Source organism: Trichechus manatus, unplaced genomic scaffold (assembly GCF_000243295.1).
Source record: "Trichechus manatus latirostris isolate Lorelei unplaced genomic scaffold, TriManLat1.0 scaffold00047, whole genome shotgun sequence".
NCBI classification, from domain to species: domain Eukaryota; kingdom Metazoa; phylum Chordata; class Mammalia; order Sirenia; family Trichechidae; genus Trichechus; species Trichechus manatus.
The window spans coordinates 1,639,157-1,657,888 of NW_004443983.1; the positions used below are offsets into that span (position 1 = coordinate 1,639,157).

Here is an 18,732-nt window from a genome sequence, read left to right on the forward strand (position 1 = left end):
ATAAAATAGTAAGAAGTCTATTATGGACTGAATTGTACCCCCTAAAAATATGTGTTGAAATCCTAACCCTTGTACTTATAAATATGACCCTGCTTGGAAACAGGGGTTTTCTTTTATTACATGAATGAAGTTATATCAGAGTAAGGTGAGTCCTAAACCCAGTCACTTCTGAGTTATAAAAACAGCAGAATAGATACAGACATACGCAGTAGAAAGACACCACGTGAACACAGGCACATAAGGCAGACACATCTACAAGCCCAGGAACTCGAAGAACTATTGGCTACTAAAAGCTAAAACAGGCAAAGAAGGACCTCCCCCTAGAGCTACGCCCTGAATTTGGACTTCGAGCCCCCTAGACTGTGAGAAAATAAATTCCTGTTCTTTAAAGACACGCAGCACTTGTGGTAATTTTTGGTATGGCAGCACTGGGTAACTAAAATGCTATTATCCCATCTGTAAAAAATATGTATGTATGTCTATCTATACAGAGAAAAAAGAATGAAAGTTGACTTCAGTGAGGTAAAATTAGGGGTATTTTTATTTTTACTTTGTGCCTTTCTATATTTTCCACAATGAACACATATACATATGATGCTTTTGAAACTATAAAGAAAAATAATTGCTTTAAGTATTCAGAAAATGAAATATTTTTACAAAGCTCACGCCCAACAGATCGGCAGGTAACAGCATTGAAAAATCAAGCTACTTACCTTCCGGCAAAATAGTCTTAGTCATCCGTGATCCTGCAGTAGGGGCAATAGTGTTACAGTGAATGTTGTTTTTCCTGCCTTCAACAGCAAGAGTATTTGACAGGCCCAGAAGACCCAGCTTTGCAGCACCATAATTTGCCTGGCCGAAGTTGCCATATATTCCTGAAGCTGATGAAGTCATAATGATCCTAAAAGAAAAATCAGTCTCAACATCTTTTCTATGTTTTCATACTGTAAACTTTCTCTCTCTTCTTTTATTTTTATTTTTTGGTACTTTTACACCTGTCAAAAGCAACTCTGTGTATAGTCACTAGCATATTACAGCTATGATTCATATACCTAAAATAATATTAATACAAAAGTGGTCTCTCAAAATTCACTATAAAATTTAACTGTTTAAAAAAAAAAATTCTGGACAGGATCAAATCAATTTAAGTATAAGAATATATATTCATTATCTATTAAAACCAACAATAAATGTTTATAAAAATAAAACAAGCTAGCAATACATAAGTTAAAATTTTGGCAAGAAAGATCAGATGAAGCAGTTCAAATTTCAGTCCTCATCACTTTGCCCCTCTCCCTTTCTGAATAAGTATTAAATGTCTCTTATTAAAACAATGCCATCTGACAATCTGACCCAACCTCAGCCACTCTACTTTAACCAAGTAAAATAAATCGTATCATTAACTTACAAAAATAGTCAGTATCAGGATAAGCTATAAATTTCCAAATAAGGACAGGTAATACAAATTATTTACTTCCAGTAGACGTGCGTGAGTCCCTGGGTGGTGCAAACAGTTTACTCTTGGCTACTAAGTGAAAGGCTGGCAATTGGAATCCACCCAGAGCACCCTGAAAGAAAGGCCTGGTGACCTACTTCATAAAATTAAAACCAAAAACCAAACCAGTTGCCACTGAGTTGATTCTGATTCATGGTGATCCCATGTGTTTACAGCCATTGAAAACCCTACGGAGGGCAGTTCTACTCTGAAACATGCAGGGTTGCAATCGAGTTGATTCCAACTCACGGCAACAAGTTTGATTGTTTGTTTTTAGATGCATTAATAAGAATGACCCTGATATTAGACTGCAGGGAGTCACTTACTAGCACCACTACACCTGAGTCACTCATGTAGAAGTAATCATGACAAGTCCTACAGTTCCCAAACAGTTTATAAAGACTAACTGAAGCCTGACCCGTACAAGCTGGCAAGAAATAATCACTCATCTCTCCCTAGTTGGTCACTAAAGACACAAAATGACATTTTGGTTAGAGAACGAAGTACACACAGCTGAATCCTCAATGTTTGAATTGCTTTTTTAAATGCCATACAGAAGCAAGATGATCATTAATAATGAAAAGTAGAAGGCAAGAGAAATAGTAAACTGTCCAGCTAAACTGTAATTGAATGACACCAATTTACTAGAGGCCATATGCCAAGACCACATTTAAAAAGACTACACATATTGAAGATATTTCATATCTTCGCTTCATAGCACTTTTTACAATAATATCTTTCCTTGTACACAAAAGCCCACACACACAACATTTCCATTCCCAGCCATATTTAACTCCACCTTCCATAATTCTGTTTCTTCATGTGATCCCATGCTGCCCGGGTCACTTGGAACGAGCCCCGCAAATGAACTCTATGGATTAGATCTAAAACAACAAGAAATTATTTTTATTATATACTTTCTCAAAAATCAGATAGGAAAGTCTTAGACTCAACATAAGCAAAGGTTTACTTACACAAAGATGTTCATTTTATAACAAGCATTTAAAATCACCTATTACCACATTCCTCTCTGAGAATGCTTGCAACCATTTTTTTATTTGGTTCCAATCATGCTAGCAATCAATGGTTCATGCCGAAATTTAGAACAGTGTTCCCTATAATTTATGATATCAAAACCAAACCAATTGCCATGGAGCAATAATTGTAATCCCTGTACATATCTAAATACAATGCTACCTTTAATTTATGCCTTCTTTTTATATAAATTCACTGGTATGAATTTCCAAGAATTTTACATACATAATTGGCACACAACACTAACATCAGGTAAAATGTAATCATAAATCACACAGTTCATCATCAAGAAATATTTACAAAATACTCACTGTATCCATTTTTACCGGGGTTTGCAAACGAGTTGAGAGAAAGAGAAGCCTATTTGTTCTGAGAGATTTAAATCTAATTAATAGGCAATTTAGGGAATAGCTCAGACAGACAAACAACTCTAGATTTAATTTTATTGTTTTAATCATCAAGGCTTTTAACCATCCTTATTTTTGTTTTATTCTGGAGCTTCAACAAACGTTTTCATGTGTATATTAGAAGAAGGTAAGAGGGAAAAAAAAGGAAAGAGTAGTCGGGAGTAGTGCACTGAGGATGGAACCAGAGAAGAGAAAACACCATCGCTCCACAAGAACGCCAAGGAAAGCACCAGCATAAGCTCGCCTTTGCCAATAAATCCAATCTGTCTGGGCTTCTCTTTCACCCTAGTATGTTATAAGGGAAGAGGACGCTAAAAGCTCTTTTTGTGCTTAATTTTGCTTCTTCCAAAAGAACTTCTGGCATATTCCCCAGAAGCACACTTCGTAAGTGATGATACATTCACTTCAGTTGTCATGGCTGCCGCTGTTCTCAGCTCCATTGTTGGTTTTAGTTCTGTGGGCCAATGAAAGTGAGGGCAAAGAACAAAAAGCAAAAAAAAAACAAATACACTTTTTTTTTCCTGTGATTTGTTCATTATCTAAACTCAACCTTTCCTATCTGGCATCCCTAATGGAAATCTCTCCTGTCTGTTAAATGCTTCAAAATGACATCCGGATTTTGTTCCACCCTGTTCGCAGATCTCTATCATTTTTAGCACCCAGCTCCCTTTCATATACTGTACCTGTTCTGGAAAAAAGAATCTCACCTAGATAAGCATGCTAAAGACTCTGTAGTTATTGCTGTATGTTGTCTAGTGGATTCTGATGCACAGCAACCATACAGGATAGAGTAGAACTGTCCCATAGGGTTTCCTAGGCTGCAATCTTTACGGGAACAGATCGCCAGGTCTTTTCTCCACTCAGCCATTGGTGGGTTTGAACTGCTGGACCTTCTGGTTAGCAGCCAAGTGCGTAACCACTGGGACACCAGGGCTTCTTCTAAAGGCTACTAGAAAGAGTTAATAATGCTAGAAAACACTGAAAACCTCTTAAGGAGACAAAGGGAAAAAAAAATTGAAAGGGACAAAATCCTTTTAGATAACTTCTGCTGAATGATTTAACATTTTTTAGTTATTAAATGTTTAAAATAAAAAAAAGGCTACTTCCAACTATTCATTGTTTTCAGTAATAAAGCTTGTTCATCACTTATATCAACAGCAGCAAAAGTAAGTAGAAGCACGTTTCACTTTAAATGTATAGATTTATCAAATATTAAAGAAGGTTATATGGATAGGTGTGTTCTACAAAGACATACATGAAAACAACTTACCCCAGTCTTCATCACTTATCCTAGCAAAGGAACGATCCCGCAGAATCCTAAAAAATTTATATTATATAGAGTAAGGAAAAGGGTGGGAAGTATACATTTTATAAAAAAAAAAAAAAAACTTTCCATGCACATTACTAAAACTGAAAAAAGAAATACTCACCCAGCATTGTTGACCACGATATCTGCAATAAAAAGATCCAAGTCATAAATATAAAAAAGCAAGCATGTTAACTTGCATTTGCTTAAAACTCACATTTCTTTCAAAATTGCTCTCTTAAGGGAAAGTACATATACTAGGTAAAGAGTACTCTCAAAATGAAATTTCATGATGATAGCCAAAAAAACTGATCCACAACTGCCACATTATATTAGCTCTTTCCTCTCAAACCCATGTATCTAAATTTTTTCCACGTCTACCTTCTGCTGAAATTCTAATAACTTATTTATAAAATTTGCTGCTGTATAACCCTTAGGTTCTTAGGTGGTTACCATAAGCAATCCCTCATTTAATCTCAAAATCCACTCAGAAATTTAAAAGTTCAAAAACCTGCCACTCAAAAGTCATATAAGCCCAGAATGGAAACCATTAGAGTTAGAAATTGATACTCTATCATATTCTCACTATGTAAACAAAAGAATTTTCTTTTAAGGTTTAACCGCCATCTTGTGGCTATTTTCACCCTATGACTTCACATACTTGTAGCCCCCTCTACCTCTCTGTCAGCTGATATGTGAACACCTCTCTTATATATGAGTTCAACCGAACAAAATTAGAAAAATACATAAGCTAGACAAAAAAGGGGGAAAAGCGCATTCAAATTTTAAAAATTTATGTTTTTCAGTTTATAAACTTATTAGACTTATCTGTAATAATGTTTCCCTCTATTAATTCAATAATTTTTTATTAAAAGTGTGGGACTAAACCAGAAAAATTATCTAGAGAAGAATAAACTAAAAAGATTTGAAAAACTTCTTTAAAAAACAAAAACAAAGATTTTTATCATATACAATTTATCTTAATTTGCAAAATACTGAATCATTTTAATTCAAATCATTATAATTATCCAAAAGACCCACTGAGTCCTCTTTTCCCAAACTACTGATTTTTTTTTTATTTTATAACTGAATTATTATAAAAAGGTCACTGAGAGAATGCTCGCAAGTTTTTTAAAGCACTTAAATTGTATAAAACCATGTTCAAAAAATATAAAAACTGTCACCTCAAGCTCTTTGTGGAATAATGTAGGGTTGTAAATTAATTAATTTATAAAACAAATCTAAAAATTTGATTAACAAGAAAAAACAATTTGTTTAATAAACAAAAATAAAATCAACAATATTTTATTAGGAAGGTAGAAGCTGCTGTGCAAGGACCACAAACTCAAAGAAACATCACCTATTCTTCCAAAAGCATCTAATGCTGTCTTCACAATCTTCTCTCCTGCTTCCACTGAATCTGAGGGGAAAGGGAAATTAGTACAAAACATCAGTAATCTCTCTCACAAATGACTTCCAAGTTCTGTGTATCAGAACACATGACAGACACTATTCACCCAACAGAACTAATTCCTCCAAAAAATAAATTTATACTGCAGGCACATAAAAAATCAAAATACATATGGTCTAATGTAACAGAAGAAATTTAGCCCCTAAGACAACTGTTTACAAAAGAAGGGGGGAAGGATGAATAAGAAATCTTTAGCAAATATTATCTAAAACAGCACTGCCACTATAACTTTCTGTAATGATGGAAAGGAGCCCCTGGTGGCACAAACGGTTACGCATTTGACCACAAGCCAAAAGGTTGGTGGTATGAACCCACCCAGAGGTGCCTCTTGGAAGACAGGCCTGGCAATCTGCTTCCAAAAGGTCACAGCCTTGAAAAGCCTATGGAGCAGTTCTATTCTGCACACATGGGGTCGCCACAAATCAGAATCAACTCATCGGCAACTAACAACAACGATGGAAATGTTGTATTTCTGTACTATCTAATACGGTAGCCACCAGTCACATCTGACTGCTGAGGGCTTGAAATGTAGCCAGTGCAACAGACTAACTGAATGCTTACTCTCATTTAATTTATACTTAGTTTTAAAGAGTCACATAGATATCTTCCCCTAAGGATGCAAATCAGAATTTGGGGAGAGGGAGGCCAGGTAGAGAGATGTGTGTATAAATTGCAAAAGTATGTTCAATGTTATATAACTACATATGGAAAAACAAACCTACTGCTTTTGAAATACTAACTATAGAAAGTAAAGCTTATGGCTTGGTTATTTTCTGCTAATTAGCAATTCTCAGAGGAAAGGGCTCACACTCTTACTATTGTGTGCCAAATGGTCTGCTGTCAACTCAACATCACCACTGACTCTTTCTATATTCTCTGCAATCACAGAGGAGGAGACAGAAAATTTATTCCTTCCCCTGGAATCCTTATGGTCCTGAGTTAGGTCGGCCAGTACAAGATACTCACCTAGAAGGTGGATAAGTATGAGAAGACTGCGGATGCAGGCAATCCCGTAAGCAGACAGGTGGCAGATGTGAGAATGACAGCACATCCAGGTGAGCTCTTGACAATGAGAACCACCAGCTACAGGTGGAGATGATCTGTGGCAGCTTCCCTGACCTTGGCTCACCCAGCCCTTCCAATAGTTGTACACACCTCTAAATCCCTATATTAAAGTCCTTCACACTTGGAAAACCTAGAAGGGCTTCTGTTTTCCTGACTGAACTCTGACTGATACAGGTTGCATATCAGAACTCTGGGGGTGAATGGGGAAACTGGTACTTTTATCTTTACAAAATAGGTTTTTTAAACCCAGGACCTGGGTTTAAAAAGAAAATTGAAAACATTTCTCTAGATGGCCAACGTGAAAAGAAAATACTAAAATGTCTGTCATCTTATTTACTCTAACACTCAAAACAAACCATATCCTATTTCCTTTCCCCTAAAATTTCAAAATGAAGTCACTGGCAATCTAATTTTATCCCTGGCCAATAAAAACAATTTTTGTTTGCAGAAAAGTCAGTAATCGCTAGCTTCTTAAAGTAAATCTGTTTGACGAGTTTCCTTAAAAATAACATTAAGATCAGCACAACAAATGAAAAGGTTGTATTTGCTGTTTTTCTCATGACTTTATTTTAATGCCTAACTATACTGACTCTGGAGTCCCTGGATGGTGCAAATGGTTAAGCGCTCGACTACCAGCCAAAGGATGGCAGTTTGAACCCACCCAGACGTGCCTCGGAAAACAGGCCAGGTGATCTGCTCCTGAAAGATCACAGCCTTGGAAACCCTATGGAGCAGTTCTACTCTACACACATGAGGCAATAACAATATATAACAATATACTGACTGTTATATTTTTAAAAGATTAGAAGGTTACACATAACAGTGATTACTTGTACGGAATGTAATGTGGAGGCTGGGTATAGAAAGGGGACATTTCACTTCTTATACTCTATTCAGTTTTTCTAAAAAACAATTTTAAAAAGGAGAATACAAGATTATTCTGTAAAAATGTACAAAATCTTTTTAACTAAAACAGGTTTTCTGAGAACAAAAACATACCCATATCCATATATACTATATGTTATTGATTATATCCTGTGCTCATTAACTTAAAAAAACTAAATAAGCAATAGAAAAAGGTTAGAATTATGTGAAATAAACTCTATTAAAAGTTTAAAAAATTCTCACATTAAGAATTTCTCACAATGTGTAGCCAAATGGCTTTAGTCAACTTAGATACAATCTAATCTTATATTTACACTGGAATGCTGACAGACTTGTTCAGTGTTTATTAATGTGCGCAAAAGCATTAGCTGAAGAAAAATAAAAGAAATAGTCTGTTTATTTAAAATACTATACCATAGTTGGCCACTGCTTTTCCATCTTTCCTTCTTATTTCTTCAACAACTTTATCAGCAGCTAAGGAGCTTTTACCATCTCCTTTAAAGTCTCCCCCTAAATCATTCACTGCAATGTAAAAACAACAACTTTAAAAAAAACACTTAAAAATTTGGTCAGTTATTACTTAATCACACCATAATTTCTAGACCTTCAAAACGTGAGTTGGAATTGAAATTCTACTTACTCATGTATTTCTTTAGCCATTTGCCCAATTCCCTCCTACCCTACCCCTACCCACATCTTGCTAAACACACTATAAGATAATGTACTTTCAAAACATGCCTTTGTTTTTGAATAAAGATTAAGGAGAAAAAGCAAAAATACTTAAGAAACACAGGTTCATGTCATAAAATTTCTAACTCTGCAACACTTTTTCTTTTTTGGAAAGAGAAAAAAATGATTCAACCACTTTTTAGCAAAAAACAAAAAACTTGAAAATCACTTTAATATTAAACACACAATATGAATTTTCTTGTGTGTCAAGAAACCCTCCGCTTATGGTAATGGTGATAAAGAACCAGCAAGATTTTAACCTATTAAACAAAAGCACACTTGTAAATTTTCACAGAACAAAATGTGTCATAGTCTAGGAAGAAAGAAAAAACACTTCTTGAGATTAAAAATAGAATACAGAATTGAACTTTCAGTCATTAATTTATACCATGCTCCATCCTTATATGTTCAACAACTGACCACACTTACCACCCAATATCTCCCTATATGTAATCATACAGTTACATAAGGTCTCTCTAGGTGAAAATCATTTTGGCTCTAATGATCAGTTAATAAACATTAAATGAGGACTTATGATTTGCAAGGAAATCACCAGAGGTACACACAGATGTATAAGAATGGCAGCTGCCCTCGAAAAGTTTATAATCTATTAAAAGTTAAGAATGTGATGACCACAGTCATGCACAGATTTTAGGGTAAAGTATGTAAATTAAAAGTCAACATAACTAACAGAGTCCTCAACTTATGACATAACCGAGTTACAACAAACCCCACTTATGACTGTCTTTTTTTTTTGGTACATCTTATCATCTTGCTTGCTGAAAGTGAAGAGGGCTTGAAGCACTTAACGATGAAGATTAAAGACTATAACCTTCAGTATGGATTACACCTCAACATAAAGAAGACAAAAATCCTCACAACTGGTGTGGGGTTGTTAACCAATGTCATAAAACAATATCTGTACTACTGTTTCATGAGAAACTATTTGTTCTGTAAGCCTTCACCTGAAGTACAATAAAAAAAATTTTTAAAAATCCTCACAACTGGGCCAACGATAAATGGAGAAAAGACTGACACTGTCAAGGACTTCATTTTACTTGGATCCACAATCAACACCCATGGAAGTAGCAGTCAGGAAATCAAACGACATATTGCATTGGACAAATTTGCTGCAAAAGGCCTCTTTAAATTGTTCAAAAGCAAAGATGTCACTTTGAGGACTAAGACGCTCCTGACTCAAGCCATGATATTTTCAATCGCCGCATATGCATGCGAAACCTGAACAACGAATAAGGAAGGTGGAAGAAGAATTGATGACTTTGAATTACGGTGTTGGCTAAGAATACTGAATATACCATGGACTGCCAGAAGAACAAATCAGTCTGTCCTTGGAAGAAATACAGCCAGAGTGCACCTTGGAAGCGAGGATGGCAAGACTTTGTCTCACCTACTCTGGACATGTTATCAGGAAGGACCAGTCCCTGGAGAAGGACATCATGCTTGGTAAAGTAGAGGGTGAGAGAAAAAGAGGAAGAACCTCGATGAGATGGACTGACACAGTGGCTGCAACAATGGGCTCAGACATATAACAACTGTGAGGATAGTGCAGGACTGCGCAGTGTTTTGTTCTGTTGTACACAGGCTCACTATGAATCGGAACCAACTTGACGGCATCTAACAACAACATCATTAGTAATATGCACTACCCTTTAAACTCAGAACTGAAGCCACTCTGGAGGTCACCTTTCAGCCAAATGATACATTGGCCTATAAAATAAACAATAACACCCATGAAGAAAGTGCTCCTTTAAACAATCAACTATGCAAGACCAAACAGCCAACATTTACACAAAAGCAAAGATGAGAAGGCAAGGAAAGGCAGGGAAACTGGATAGATAGAAATGCAACAGGCGAGGTGGAAATGGTGAGACTGCTGACACATTACGGGGATTGTGACCAGTGTCAGAACAGTTTGTATATGAATTGTTGAATGGGAATCTAATTTGCTATGTAAACTTTCACCTAAAACACAATAAAATACTCAAAAAAGAAAAATATAAATAAATAAAAAGCAATAATAATGAAAACTAAAAAAAAAATTGAGGTATTCAACTTACATCAGAACCGACTTACAACGGAGTTGTCAGAACAGAAACACGTTGTAAGTCGGGGACCACCCGTAATAGGGACAAGTGACAATCAAAGTTAATTTACACAAAACTTGACACAAAATTTACAAACTAACATGCAAAAATAATGAGAAGATATTATACATCAATGCCAAATAATACTTAGAAAAAGAAAATTTAAGAAAAATACTTGGGAAAAAGAACAATTTACACTGAGTTTTTGTGGCATTATTGCATAAATTAATTTTGAGGAGTATAACAATAAAAACCAATAGTTAATAAATGGCATGGTGTTATATACTCAAGTTTAAAGTCTTTTAATATTACCAAAGTGATGATCGCCACATTTGGGGGGGAAAAAAAAAGATTTTTTTCTTCTTCTTCTGAAGACTCGCTCTTTTTTTGATTGGAGTGGGGGTTGCAAGTAGGGTTGGGTTGTGAATGAGGTAGACATGACACAGAGGAAAAGCCAATGCCTAGCAACACTTAAATAAGCCAAGTCAGTTTTTACTTTTTTTTTTTTAAGAAAATTAGTTTTTCAGAACAGACCAGGATATATTTTTTTTCCTAATAATATAGTTTTATCAGTTACTGCAAAAAGAAATAAACGCTGCTAAGACATAAAATAAGGTAAAGACAGGGATCATAACAAAGGGTCCCAGACAGAGCGGAAGAAAAATGTAGAACAAAATTCAAATTCACAAAAAAAGACCAGACTTACTGGTCTGACAGCGACTGGAGGAACCTCCAAGACTATGGCCACTGGACACCTTGCTAACTCAGAACTGAAGCCACTCCAAAAGCCCACTTTTCAAAGATTAGATAGGCCTATAAAACAAACAGTAACACACGTGAGGAATGTTTCTTAGTTCAATCAAATATGTGAGACCAAATGGGCAACACACACGCAAAAGCGAACATGCAAAGGCAGGAAGGGACAGGAAAAGCAGACAAATGGAAACAGAGAACCCAAGGTGGAAAGGGAATGAGGGAGAGTACTGACACAGAGCGAGGATTGCAACCAATGTCACCAAACAATCTGTGTATAAATTTTTGAATGAGAAACTAATTTGTGCTGTAAACTTTCACCTAAAACACAATAAAACTAAAATAAATAAACAACGGAAAGAGGTTTACATTATCCTTGGGATAAAAAAAGATAAAACTCTCAGAAGACTGAACTCCTATTAATTGCTCATTCCCACGTGATCACTCAAATGGCAGGAAACGAGTGAAAAAAGATCAAGATTTTAAAATATGCAGCTCTCAGTCTTTTATGACCCTTTTTAAGTAAGCACAGGAGAGTTCAAAAGCAAATTGGCAAATGCAATATTTAAGTAAAGAAAGAATTATTTGATTGTGCAATGAAACACTACCCGCAAGTGGAACTTGTACAAAGTGCAGCAAAACAAGTAAGCACTAAGGCCTAGATAAATAACTTACTGAGATCAAAGATACGCAGTGAAACAAAATCAGAATACATTTATTCAAAACAAGCCTCTACATTGTTGTTGGGTGCCATCGAGTAGATTCTGATTCATAGCAACCCTAAACGACAGAGTAGAACTGCCCTGTAGGGTTTCCTCAACTATAAGCTTTATAGTCAGGAGCCCTGGTGACACAGTGGTTAAAGTGCTTAGCTGCTAACCTAAAGGTCAGCAGCTCAAACCCACCAGCCACTCCACAAGAGAAAGATGTGGCAGTCTGCTTCCGTAAAGATTTACAGCCTTGGAAACCCTATAGGGCAGCTCTACTGTGTCCTACAGTGTCACTATGAGTCAGAATCGACTTGACGGCAGGAGGTTTTTTATAGAGGAAATGATAAAATCAGCCACTCTACCCAAACAAGTAGCTTTAAAATACAGTAAGAGATGGTCATAGTTTTATAAATGGTTAAGACTGTGATAGTTAAGGATGGAAGATAGTCTTTTCAGCTGAAATCATCAAAATATCCCAAAATGTGATATATTTGTAAATCCTCATACAAAATCTAGTTCATAGTTCTGACTTTTTTTTAAGACTCAAAATATTTTGTCTATTTTTGTCATTTTGGATAATCTATGAAAGACCACAGAAATTTTTTCCTAACGATTCATCCCCACAATTTTATTAAATATTTGCAATATGTCACCCACTAGAGTAAGGATATAAGGATCCAAGGAATTCTAAAACATACTTTTGTTGTTGTTGTTAGCTGCCACTGAGTTGGCCCTCGACTCATGGCGACCCCATATGTCATAGATGAGAACTGCTCCATAGTGTTTTCTTGGCTGTCATCGTTATAGAAGCAGTTTGTCAGGCCTTTCTTATGCAGAGCCACCAAGTCGAATTCAAACCACCAACCTTTAGGTTAGTAGTTCTACTCTGTTGTCCCACAGTGTTGCTATGAGGCAAAATCGACTCAATGACACCTAACAACAACAACTTACTAGTAAGCAACATTTGAGTGCTAGTAAGACAGCCTTGTATTTTCACATACATACTGGCCATTTCTATTTCTTATTGTTTTGCCTGTTTAAATCCTCTGTTTATGTTTTATTTGGGGTGTTTGTCTTTCTTATAGATTTATACATGTCCTTTATTTGTAAAGATTTTAGTCCTTTGTCATGTGTTACAAAACATAAATTTCTTTATCGAAATGTTGAGAGAAAAATAAAGGTCACTTCTAAGCATCAACGTCACTTGATGACTAATATGTGCATTACCTTTCAGTGTTTTTCTTATGTAAACCAGATTGAGAAATCTGAACTTGTCTTTAATAATTCTATTTGCTGTACAGGTCTTCGTTTAAGAAGCTGGCTATCTTGTTGTTCTGTCCTTCACCCCACCCTTCCCTGTTGGCTCCAAAAAAACTATAAAGATTGAATAGTTTTGAGGTTTCTCTCAGTAGGTAAATCATATTCAGTTCTCTGAATATTAAGTTTTATCTTGAGGGTGTGAACACAATGAAAACACAGATTCTAGCAAGAAGAACCTCTTTGACAGTAAAAAAGGCAGAGTTTTCTACCCTTAACCTAGAAAAGTAACTCCTTTGGGTAAATGAAATTACCACACTTTAAGATTGACATGATTTCTTTTCCATGCTGCAATTACATAATAGCTGGTAAAGCTGAGTCTTAAATCCCTGCTGTCTGATGTCAGAGTCTAGACTTTTAACCACTAAGGGATACTGATAGGTGAGCATTAGTGGGGAAAGTTCACTGCACTTGTAGTTAGGTCAGGCTTCAAATGCTGACTCTGCTGATTAATTCCATGACCTCTCTGAATCTCTGTAGCTGTCCTACCTAACTTCTGTGATTATGGTGAGGATTAAATGATATAAAAAATTAAAGCCTTTTGTGAAGCTAGAACCCGTCAATCTTCTCACGCCCTCAAGATAAAACCTAACATTCAGAGAACTGGATATGGTGTACCTACTGAGGAAACCTCAAAACTATTCAATCCCCAGTACCTACTTCAGATATGTGCAAATATTTCCTAAAAGATGTAATTTATACAAAACTAAATGTTCCTTGTTACAGTATCAACCAAAAGCTTAGCAGTTCTTATACCCAGATTTAAATATTCCATAATACTTTATATTATAGAATACAAAAGACAGCAATTATAGTAACATGAAGTTAGAGAATATCTGTCCTCTGATCTGGGGCTTGACCAAGCGATTTCCTTTGGCCAATGAAACATGAGTGGAAGTGGCATGTCACTTCTAAACAGAAGTTTTAAAAGCCACCAAGTGGTTCCACCATTGTTATTTTCCCTTTTCTCCAAGAATGGCAATGTCCCAAATAGGAGCTGCTCCTTCAGCCGGGATCTGGAAATCTCCTAGTAGGAAGATAAGGAGCAGAGCAGAGCTGATCAGAAGCTGAAATGTCACATAAGCACGAAATAATCCTTTATAATTGTAAACTATTGCAATTTAGAGGTTCTTTGTTACGCCAGCATAAACCAGCAAAAACTGACTTACTCAGAAATAAGCAACTTTATTTCTCAAGGTCTTAATTCTACTGGACTCTGAGATAGCCACAGGATTATTTCATGGATCACTTTTCCACAAACAAGATACTCTGATATGTCATAACATCCTAGGTTTGTTCATTCCTCTTTACTATCTTTTGTTTACTAAGGCAAAAATTATGCTGAACATAAAAAAAATTAACATAGGGTAAATGTTAGCCCATATGATACAACCTGGAGGTAGAGTGTATATGTGTGCATGTAAAAAATGCTGAAATAGAGGTTAATGGTGGATAGAAAACACAAGTCACTGATGGCCTAGAAAGTTCAGAAGTTGACTACAGACTGAAAAAGGACGGAAACATCAGCCAAAACATAGGCAGTTTCACAAAGATTGAATTCCCCTTTTATCATTAAACTAAAACTGGTTCTTCAGCCAAGTCTGGTAAATATTTGTCCAAGACACAAACCGTTTACCTTTTTTTTTTTAAGTTTTAAATTTTTACTAGAGATGAATACAAACATATAAATACGAAACAATGTCTCATTGACTCTCACCACAATTTTTTTTCTACATTTAGTAATAAAAATGTTTACTTTTAAAAGGTATATCACAGCTGCCAATACAAATCTCTTACTTGTATTAACACATACTTTTCATTCTATAATACACAGTTTAGGTATATTTTAAGTGGACTAATTTAATGCCAAAACCCGAGTGGCTTCAATGTAACTACAAAAGACTCAATGTTAGAACTGTATCATATCATATTATAGCATACATACTGTATTGTCCCATGCTAGGAGCTCTGGTGGTGCAGTGGTTAAGAGCTCAGGCTGCTAACCAAAAGGTTAGCAGTTTGAATCCACCAGCCATTCCTCGGAAACCCTACAAGACAGCTCTACCCTGTCCTATAGGGTCACTATGAGTCAGAATCAACTCGATGGCAATGGGTTTGGTTTTGATTTTAGTCTGATATACGCTAGCTGATACTGCCACCACCATGGTAGCAATGTTAGGTGGCGTTCCTTCTTCCTCTGATTTTTCTTCAATCTTGGGAACACCAGACACATCAGAGCAAAATTCAGTCAGTATTTTTTCTATAAGAGGGTCTTCATAAAAGGATTTCTCTGCATTTATGAGAATCCATCATACCTTCTGATTCTGCAGATTCATCTGTCTCTGCAATTGGTGCTGTTTGAACAGTCTGTATTTGTGGTAACTGAATAACCGATGGCCGTGGTGTCTGAATTAACTCCTGGACGTGTACAGTTTGGCCTGAAGGCAACTGCACTAGAGTTACAGCTGGGGAGCCTCTTTCAGTGCCTGATCCAGCTACAGAAATCTTAGATTTGTCTTAATGTATTTCTTTCCTGCCACATTTGCTCATTATTAAGCCATGTAATCAATGCTTTCCTCTTTCTGAGTTTTCTTCTTTATTTAGCCAGCCGCAATGAGATTTGATGAGATTTTCGTAGCAGACCTCCCCAATGAGTCTGGACGGGAAGAGGAGGAGACGGTGAGCCCAAGTCACCGCTAGAGTGGTGCCACCACCCAGCAACCTGGTGTCAGCGCCATCTACCTTCTTGGACTTTTACCAGCACTTGCTGCAATACCATCTCTACTATCAAAAGGCAATGAGAGAATAATGGACTCACCGGTCCTGTTTATTTCATCTTTTTCTTGTTTGGCTCAAACATTCCTAATCTGAATTTAACATGTTCAAAGGTAACAGATAAGTAAAGGAAAAACTGATCCACACAAACAATGAATAAGCCAAATTTATATCTACGTCACAACAAAAAATAAAATAAAAATTTATACAACCAATCTCAAACACGCCAGTTCCTCCCCTAAAAAAGACTATGTCAACAATAAAAGAACCGATGCACAAAGTACCCTCTTTGCACAAGGCAATATTCTAGTTCCTTTAAACCCACTGCTGTTGAGTCGATTCTGGCTCATAGCAACCCCAAGAGGTTTCCAAGGCTGTAAATCTCTATGAAGGCAGGCTGCTACATCTTTCTCCCATGGAGCTGCTGGTGGTTTCCAACTGCAGACCTTTCGGTTAGCAGTTGATCGCTTTAACCACTGTGCCACCAGGGCTCTTTCTATTTCCTTTAGGAGACACAAAAGGTAAGATCATTGCACTTATAGAAATGAGTAAGAAGATGTAAAGAATTAAGAAGTTGTAAGACAAAAATACTAAGAACTAAATAGCTACATTAAAAAAAGAAGAAGAGGAGACTTCCGGGCAACATGGCGCTGTAGTCAGAAGCACCATGCCATCCCTCCGCAGCAAAGATCAGAAAAGCTAAGTCAAACAGAGTCACACGTCAATCCTGAAACCCTAAGTATCAAATGAAGAGATAAAGAACTCAGCCAAGCACCGAATGGAATAAGAAACTGACTGACAACAGAGCAAGGAGAGATACATGCAGAGGTCCCCTATCAGCAACCACAGCACGGATCTGCCATCTTGGACTCCTATCAGAGATCAGCGAACAGGCGTATGAGAAAGAGCTTCACGGAGCTTCCAGCAGAAGACAGAACAACTGGTAACCAGCGATACAGACTTTCCCACCCCCTACCCTTTTTCATCCCCACTTAGCCTCCTCTGCTTCCTGCGGCCACAGTCTCTTGGCCGGGAAGCACCAGCTTCACCCTGCTTTCACTTGGACTCCACCTGCCCGCACTGGCCAGCTCCCTGAGTGCCTTTTGTGGGCTGCTGGTGTTGCTTTTTCCTGCTTCTTTAGATTTCTCTCTTACCTCTCACCACCTCCCCCTCCTTTCTCTCAAATACGTGGCTCCGTGCACCATCTTTGCTTCTTCCTGAAAGGCTGCGAAACACCACTTGACTGTGAAACTGCTTCCCAGTCCATGCCACCACGCTGGTGGGACCCCCAGGGCTTTTTTGTTTGTTTGTTTGCTCTGATTTGTTCTGTTTTGGTTTGTTTGTTTGTTTTCTTTTTCTTTTCTCGGCTTGGAAGCCCTCTCTAAACGGGCAGTACCGCGCGGCTTGGAAGCTACTCCCTTACTCTGTGCAGATGCACAGGGACATCCCTAGGGGCATTTCTTTTTTGTTTTGTTTTGTGTTTTTTTTTTTTGTGGGGTTTTTTTGTTTGTTTGTTTGTCTGGGGGGGTTGTTTCTTTGTTTTGTTTTCTTCTCTCTCTTATTCCCTTTTTGTCTTCCTTCATTTCCAGTTTATGGATTTATTCATTTTTTTCTTTTACCCTTTTTCTTTTTTTTTTTCCCCTTACTTTTGTTTTTCCTCATTTCTCAGTCTGTCATCTCTCCACTCCAATAGCAAGCTCCCTTAGCACTCTTTTTTGTTTGTGTGTATGTTTTTGGCTCCTGTTCTTCTCTCTCATCTTTCCCATACCCATCTGAGCTCCACACATCACTATCTACCCCCTCCTTCCTGCCTACTTGTACCGTGCACTAAACATCACACCACCAAGCAGCACAGGCACGGCCTACTGGAACCTGCCCTGCACTGATTCCCAGTCCACACTGTCAGCCCTGGTATGTGCCACAAACAAACCATCCCAGCAACGCCCCTTCAGCTGGACCTGACCTTCTGTACCATACCTGAGTGACTGACCCTGCCCATTGGAGAAGGAGGTGAAAAGTATCATGCCAACAGAAGAGCAAACAACAAAGAACGCACAGCCTGCCTGCCCAGACATAACCAAATAAAACAAGAAAGCAGAACAAAACAAATCTACTATCAATAAACGAGGAAAATAACCACTGAATGCCCCGAAAACAGCACACAGTATCAAAACATTTACAAAAACAGGAGAGGATGGTTCCAGCAGGCATCCAAAATAAAATACCAGATGACCTTCCAGTAGAAGAAAAGGCACTAGACCTAACTGATAGGGAATTCAAATCTCTAATATTCAGAATTATCCAAAAGTTGAAGCAAAAAGCAGACAAAAATGAGGAAAAAATAGACAAATTCATGGAAAAGGCAGACAAATTCATGGAAAATACAGACAAAAAATGGAAGAATTCAAGAAAATAATACAGGAACAAAATGCTAAAATAAATTCACAATTAGAAATCTACAAAAACAACAATTAGAAATCCAAAACGTAAACAACAAGATTTCAGAAATGGACAGTGTCATAGAAGGGCTGAGGAGCAGGTCTGAAATGATATAAGATAGGGTCAGCAAAATTGAAGACAAACACTTGGATACAACTCCAAGGAAAAATCAGAAAAAAGAACAAAGAAAATGAAGAAACCCTGAGAATTATGTGGGATATGATCAAAAGCAAAAATCTG

General features: G+C 37.0%; 1 protein-coding gene across 2 annotated transcripts in view; it reads right to left on the bottom strand.

The window, feature by feature from the left end:
* HSD17B4 (hydroxysteroid 17-beta dehydrogenase 4) overlaps positions 1-18,732 on the bottom strand; it is a 118,302-nt gene that overhangs the window by 78,659 nt on the left and 20,911 nt on the right. Inside the window, exons 4-9 of one of the 2 annotated variants that reach the window (XM_004376966.2) lie at positions 8,079-8,186; positions 5,604-5,663; positions 4,368-4,389; positions 4,208-4,254; positions 2,295-2,379; positions 714-901 (exon numbers count right to left, since the gene is read on the bottom strand). In XM_004376966.2, coding sequence (XP_004377023.2) covers positions 714-901; positions 2,295-2,379; positions 4,208-4,254; positions 4,368-4,389; positions 5,604-5,663; positions 8,079-8,186 — 510 coding nt within the window. Of the gene's footprint in view, positions 1-713; positions 902-2,294; positions 2,380-4,207; positions 4,255-4,367; positions 4,390-5,603; positions 5,664-6,680; positions 7,986-8,078; positions 8,187-18,732 lie in introns of those variants that run through there. The other variant, XM_023731935.1, reaches the window with a different exon arrangement.